This window comes from Crocodylus porosus, unplaced genomic scaffold (genome assembly GCF_001723895.1).
Source record: "Crocodylus porosus isolate Cpor-Errol unplaced genomic scaffold, CroPor_comp1, whole genome shotgun sequence".
Lineage (NCBI taxonomy): Eukaryota > Metazoa > Chordata > Crocodylia > Crocodylidae > Crocodylus > Crocodylus porosus.
Genome location: NW_017728906.1, coordinates 193,141,362 through 193,148,847, shown reverse-complemented (window position 1 = coordinate 193,148,847; position 7,486 = coordinate 193,141,362). Strand labels below are relative to the sequence as shown.

The window sequence follows — 7,486 nt, the reverse complement described above, 5'->3', positions numbered from 1 at the left end:
GCGAAGGTTGGATGTGTATCTAGCTGGGGTAATGTAGGCCCAGCACTCTTTCCTGCTTATGCAGGGGGTCGGACTCGATGATCCATTGAGGTCCCTTCCGACCCTAGCATCTATGAATCTATGAAACTTGTATACTTGACACTCATGCCAACAGCACTTGTAGATGAGAAAAAGTCAGTATGATTGTTTTCTCTATGGCTGGTATAAGCTTGCAGGCTCATTTTGCCCCACTGGTGACATCAGTTCTAGTATCCTGGCCAAATCTGTGGTGCTACATTCTGCCTGCAAAATATCAAATCCTACAGTAGCTCCATTAAGATACAGTATTCTTCCCTTCACATCTTGAACTGATGCACAAAGTTGCCTGGCACTTAAGCAGCTAATATATGCTATACCACAGGGGGGCTAGATCTCCATGGTGGGAATAGAGATTCTTTTCTGTGAAGCACTTCGCGGTCCTTCAGGATAAAAAAGTCTCTATATAAATGTATAGTGTTGATAGTGTGTCTGTTTGAAGGGAAATAACCCAGCCTGAGATCCAAAACATTGTGTGAAAAGCACTTATTTCTTTTCTTCATTCATTTGGTTGCTTTCAAGGATTCCTGTTTCAAGCTCTAAGCTGACAAAAATTCTTAAACATTTTTTGATGGGTTTGTTTGCTCATCTGTCAATTTATGAAGCAGAATCATAGCGCATAGGTTTATGGACTGTTCAATGAGAACACGCAACAATCTGCAGAAATGAAGCAAATTAAATGGATTTGTGTTTATTTAAGAAAGTTTACTATCAAAGTGCAGATTTTCTCACTTTGGAGCAGATGCCCTGCTGGGCCAGAAACAGCAAGAGACAGACCAGAGAGAAAAGCAATAGGTTTTTAGAGCCAAGCAAACCAATGTTACAGGCTGAACTCCAGAAAATAAATCCCCAATTCAAGCCAGGACTTCTCAGTAAATAGCTGTGTATTTTAAAGCAAGCCCCCAAAGACTAATTCTGACTTGTGTAAAGAAGTTTCTTTTAGAAAAGAATTTGCACAACTTGAATGATAGTACAGAGGGGTATTGCTCAGAACTGCCAACTGTAAGAAATCAGCACAGAGATCTGGAACATCTACGACCATAAGCCCTAAATGTGTGGGAAATGTGTTTGCTAGATGGCAAGGTGGCATTTACTAAATCTCGTGGACCAGTCCATTTCTATCTGTTCAGAACTCATATCAATCACCTGGCTACAAATACAGCAAAAATGGATCATTTTAAAAAAGAAGCAGTCGTTCCCATTTATCAGTGTTAGAAACAAAGATGGAGGACGTTGAACAAAAACAGCAAGTACACAGTGACAAAAAATTTATTTTCCGGAGCCGTTTTGTTGTGATTAATATTCACGGGGGTATTTTGGAATGAGACAGAGCTACTACCATTTTTTAGCATCAGATTTACAGCTTCCCCAGGAGTCAGTTCATACAGTTACAACAAAAATCTTTTAAGATTAAAAAGAGGAATGGAAAAGGGAATGAGATCCAGATTGCTACATATGGAACTACCACCTTTTGGGAGCCCCAAAGACCAATACTATTTTTAAGTCTCAAGCATTATGAAAGTAAGGCATCGCTTTCCTTATTTTAGCAAGAATAGTTTCCAAAAATATTTGGAAGTTTATAATCTTTTCCTTCTCCACTGTATGCTCTGGTCAGGATGGAAATGAAAGTAATCTGGTCAAAGCCATTTGCTACCTACTCAATGAAGAGCAGAGCCCCACTACTATGCTGACTCTTACTCAGGTAAGTTCACTTTTTCCACATCCCCATTTCTACCCAGAGCAGAGGCATTATGTTGTTTTTCCTCATATAATCAATGGGAATCATAGGCAGGGTGTATATGGGAAGATCCCATTCCAGCATATGAGCACAAGACATGGGGAAACCTGCACTGGAAATTGACCATTGGAAAGGGAGAGCGTAGAAGATGATTTTAACAGGATTAGCCTTTGGGTCTCTCAGAAGGCAAAAGAGGAAAAAGAGTCTTGAGCATGCCTGTTAAAAAAGGGTCCAAAGAGATCTAGTAGACAAAAGGACACTGAACCCTAGGGAGAACAAGGATGTGTAGACTTTGACAGCATGCGGGAGTCAGGTTTAGAGACTAGTGCCATCCCTAGAATAGCACAAGCTGAATATTTTAACCCCTGAAGTGTTTTGAGGGGTCATCCTCAGTCCCTTATGTTGGAGGTGTTCCATGTCATAATACATGGAGAGGGAAGGACTCTAGCCTGATGGTTTAGACACTCAGCTGGGTGGGGAAGAGCTGGGCTCCAACACCCACTCCCGTGAATGGCTGTGGTTACAAAGTGGAACAAGGTTGTTGGTAGGAGATTTTGAACTAAAAACAGAGGTGTTTCAGTTCAAATGCACACTGCTGCAGTTTTCTGTGTGCCAACATGCATTTTGCTGCTTATATGACTGCACACGACACTGCGTAGTGCATGTCAGCTCACTGGATCACTGGCGCATTGGAGCACAAAAAATGTACGTGTATAAATGCCCACTGAGAGCCCCCTACTCCAGAATGGCCTCTAGTCTAGTGGTTAATACTCTCTCCTCAGAGATGGGAGATGTAGATGATTACAACCCCCTTCAGCAGAGAAGAGAATTTAACCCAGTTCTTCCATTTCCATGGGGAGCCTTCTAGCCTCCGAGCTTCTGGATGCCACCCCCACTTTCTAGAGGTCCACTGGAGTCAGAAGCCATGGTAATGAAGAGCTAGACAAGCACCCAAAACAGAACAGCTCTTATCAAGTTACACATTTCACTCTACATGTACTGAAAAGTTGTCAGCATTTTGCTTTGGCAAGAAAAGAAAATGAGAAAAAAAAACCCACACGGGATAGGTATATTTCAAGACAAAATTCTCTCTCCATTATTTTGATTTGGCAGTATAAATCAAACCCTCAATCATTCATACATACAGCCCTCAAGACACAGCCAGAGGCACAGCACAGGACCACCACTACAGGACTGAGCCTCAGGCAAGGCAACAGAAGGCTTGAGATTGGAAACTAGCATCTGGTTCCTCTTTCTGGGCCCAAGGCTAAAGCTTTCTAGACAGCTGCCAGAAGCTTCCCTTTAAATTAGAAGGAGAAAAGGTTGCTCCAGCTCAGAACATAGACAACAAGTAGGTGATGGACTCCATGTACTGGAGTTTGGGGTTTTCAGTTTATCTAGGAAGGACTGACATGCTGCTTTAGCTGGAATCCCAGACAGCAACTGAACAGTTGCAGCCAAGAGATGAGACCGATTCTTTATGGGAACAAAGTAGTTTGAGGCAAATTCATTAACCAAATTCTCTTTCAGAGACGGCACTTGCAGGCCTCCACCTCAGCATTAGCACCAAGGGAAGCATTTGTCCTTCTGACCGCACAGACTCCCAGCATTGCCTACCCACTGGGCGCAACAGCAGTTGCACAGTTTCTTCAACTCAAATGATAAAAGGTGGATGCTTTTGATGCTCCAAGTCTAAGATTCTCTCTGTGCTGGTAACCCATTTTGGTGGAGGGGGCCACTGCAGGCAATGAAGTAAACTCACCTGAAAATGATGTTACTGTGAGAACTGATGTTCTTCCCTCCATAAACTGAAAGAATCCATGATGGACGAGGCCTCACTCCCCAGAGTTTGAAACACTCTTCAGAGAATGCCTGGAAATCCCACTTCTCAGGTTCAAACATGTCATTGACACCATCTGTGCACATGGGCATCACCATCTCTGTGCAAACCTATAAAAAGGACACTTTAAAATATGCTGGTTGCAGCTATAGAAACAGAATAAAGAGGAAAGCTCCATGGATTCCTTTAATACTTTCAATGATGAAAGAGATATTTACTGAGTACTTATAGATCATTAGCAAGTCTTTTCACTGACCCACGGCAGACTAGCTAGGGGACACATTGGAAGCAAGTTTTACTACATCAAACCCACTTTATCGTTTTCGTATTAGATCTTGGTGTAGTAAAATTAGGATTTTTGATATGACTGAATATTTGGTCCCAATAAGAAACCATATGCCAAAATACCAAGGATCAGGGTTCTTCCTTGGGCAAACCACTTCCCTCTTATATGCCTAGTTCCCTGCCTATAGACTGGAAAAGATGGGTAACATCTTTAGACTGACCACAGAGCACTTCACAAGGCAAGTAGCGCCATGACATTTTTATTATTACTACTACTTGAATTCCTCAGAGGGTATCTAATTAAGTAGATGGTTATCAATGGGAGCTCATGTTTCTTTGAGCCACTAGCTAACCTTGTTCTCATGTCCCCTCCATCCTCCCCTCTCTTCTGCTAAGGCTTCACCAATACAGGCAAAAATAAAATATTTTTAAACTCATGATCTAGTTTAGATGTGATCCAACACAAACGTTTGTTGGGAAGGCCAAAATCATCAAGTTAGCCAAGTTAAAACTATTCACAACCCACAATCTCTACCACAGCATTTCTCAACCCAGGGGTCATGACCCAAAAGGTGGGGGACAAGAATATATGAAAGGGTTGTGAACAAAATTTTAAATGGATTCTCCTTTAAAGGAGAAAGGAAAGTGTGGGAACCTATGGCTTTTCCCTTGAAGGCTGGCAGACTTCTAGCCTGCAAGGGGCTGCTTGTTGACTCACTGTCCCCCCAGCCCCTCAGCACGTAGGGCAGAGTGAGGGGCACTGGGCAGGGACTGACCAATGTGTAAAAAAGGGTCCCCAACAGAAAAAAGGTTGAGAACCACTGCTCTAGAATACCTATATTTAGTTCTAGGCCATACTCATGTAGAGTCAGAACCTCAGCTGGTGGATACTGGCATAGCTTGCACCACATTAAAAACAAACAAACTCGCCGATATAATTTCTGGTATCTGGTCCCTTGTATTAAAAGAAAAAGTTCAGTGTCTGACAGCAAGAACTGAGAATTCACATCAGCTTTGGTAACAAAACAAAAAACACACCAAACAACCTCCAAGGTCAGACATTTTTGGAAAGGTTTATCAAGTATTTACCTGATAGTACCAGCCCGCTTCCCCTAGGTTCTTTGTTGCAGTATGAGATATGTTGAGGCACGATGCAACTCCTGAGTAGTTGTAGTAGATATTTATTGCCTGGAAAATGTTCTGTAGTAGTAATTTGTCTGACAGACTGGGATCTTTCAGGAACTTGCAAGCCACCTATGGCAAGAGAAGGGGGAAAGAGTCTGTAATGAAGCTCTTGATACAGACTGAAGATCAACTCTAACAAGTGGGGAAGGTGCAAGTTTGTTACTGTCCAGGGAAATGGGCTCTGATCCAAAAGTGAGGAGATCAAGAGTTACCATACTAGGAACAAGTCACACAAAAATAAAATCACCACACTGAGGATTTCTCTCATTTAAACTGATACTATTTGTCATCATAATGGTGTGGGGTTTCTCTTATTTATTCAAATCTGAAAGACATGCTAGAAGGTGGCAGCATGCATTACACTGCTGAAGAATTCCAGAAGCCCCAAGTATGGTTAATTACATACATATGGTTGATCACATTTAGGCTCATCCCTGTAACTATAACTATCCCCTTGTACAAAGAGAAGTCAGTAGTTGTTTCCTTGACATGGACCTCACACCTTGGAGGACCTTTAATGGGGTTGGGGCCTGTATGTAGAAGATGGACCCATTGGGCAGCCCTGCACCAAGTGAGGACTGGATTTGAACAGGTGGCCCCCAATGCCCTTGCTCCTTGTGTGTAAGAGTGGCATGACGCCTGTCAAAGAGCCAAGAAAGCCACAGGGCTAATACAGCTGAAGCATAAGAGCATGAGCAAGTGTCTCAACTCCTGAAGATCCCCTAGGATATAGGTGGCTTGGGGACAGGCTCTATAGCTTGTAATGGGAGGTCAAGTGGCAAACTCTGTCCTATCCTCCCTGCCAGAAGGATCATGGAGAAACTCTGGGAAGGAATACTCACTGTTTGCTTCTCCTTATTCTTTTATGGATTTACACTGGGCTTGGGAAGGGCCAATAGACTACTACAGTTCCTGCCCCCTCTCCTGCCCCCCAAAAATGCTGAAAGCAGCTCTGGTTTTTACTGAAGCCAAGGAAAGCTGCTGCTAGTGATCATCAGGATTTGCCATCTTAGAGTTGGGCAACCAGTAAGTGCCCATATCAAGGTGCTTTAGCTAATGGGGTAACTAATACAATGCAGGATGCTTGTGAAAAACAAGGCAGTTTGCAGAGGTAAAAGCAACCCCTCAGTTCTCCCTGAAGTCTTTGCCTCAGCCTGTTAACTTGGGCGGAAAATATCTAAGTTTTCCGCAATGTGTTAGTTACAGCAGAAAATATGGTAGCTAGCATGTGGTATAAGACACCCACATATGAGAGACATGCATGTCCCAAAACAAAATACTAAAGCTGACATAAATCCAACTGAATTTTGTAATAAAAGTGACCCAACAATTTCAATTATTTTTGTTACATAATTTTGACGTGTAATTTTAGACTTCTGCGGTGAGGCGGGGAGAATGCATCTTACACACAAGAAAACAGTTGCACACAAGCACCCCCGCTTTCTGCCTTGTGCAAACGAGGTCAAAGAACAAGTTAACAAATACTCCATCACTTTAAAAGAGGGCTTTGTCACTTGGCTAGTTCAGTAAGCAATTCTGAACAATTACAGGCTCTCAAAGGTCACTCCTAGTGCCAGTGTGGACTGCTGAAGGTAAAAGATAAGGGAATAAAGAGTTGCAGACAGCCCTACCTCTGCAGATCAAACAGGGGTAGAGGCAGAGAGAGCAATCACTCCCCAGAGGGCACCTTCCTCCCACATTAGAGAAAGGATTAAGCAGATACATTCAGCTACTCTAACAGATTTTCTTCCCCTAAGCTCTCAATATCCTTCTCACCCTCACTCAGATAATCACATTAGCTTTGTTGTTAGAGCTGCCATTTCAGAGAAGGTACCTAAACAGCTTAGAACCACCCCGAGAGGTCATACGTTAGAAGTGCCAGAACAAACGGAAGGATTTTCTATTTCACATCTTACTGAGTCACTGCATCTTGCTCAAACTTTTGAGTTCCCTCTAACAATGATGCAAAAGCAGATTCCAGGGTAGGAGATCAGAAGGTAAAAGTGCATTCCTCCAGCCGTTTAGATTGACAACAGAACTAAAATAGCACAGAAGACATTTATGGAGATGGGACACCTATACAAAAGACAGGTGAATTTCCTTCCCCTTTCCATCAGTCAAGTCTAACCAAGACAGATGCAACAATGTTTTTTCTGTTTGGCACTTGGGTTTATTACAGGACAATACATGTTCTGATTTCTCTCAATTTCACCTTTATCATCCCTCTTACCCAGCAGTTTCAAGCAACAGAGAAGTTTGGTCATGGACTAACAAGGGAAAAGCAAGGCAATGTTCAGGATACTTTGTACACACAGCATACTTACAGTAAGCCAATCTTATTTCATGGTAGAAGTGGAGTAGAT

The 7,486-nt window shown here is 42.6% G+C and overlaps 1 protein-coding gene across 1 annotated transcript in view; it reads right to left on the bottom strand.

Moving 5' to 3' along the window:
- Nucleotides 1-7,486, bottom strand: part of PRCP (prolylcarboxypeptidase) — a 55,495-nt gene that overhangs the window by 6,738 nt on the left and 41,271 nt on the right. The window contains exons 6-7 of the mRNA XM_019528545.1: nt 5,028-5,192; nt 3,576-3,763 (exon numbers count right to left, since the gene is read on the bottom strand). Of these exons, the coding sequence (XP_019384090.1) occupies nt 3,576-3,763; nt 5,028-5,192 (353 nt within the window). The remainder of the gene's footprint in view (nt 1-3,575; nt 3,764-5,027; nt 5,193-7,486) is intronic.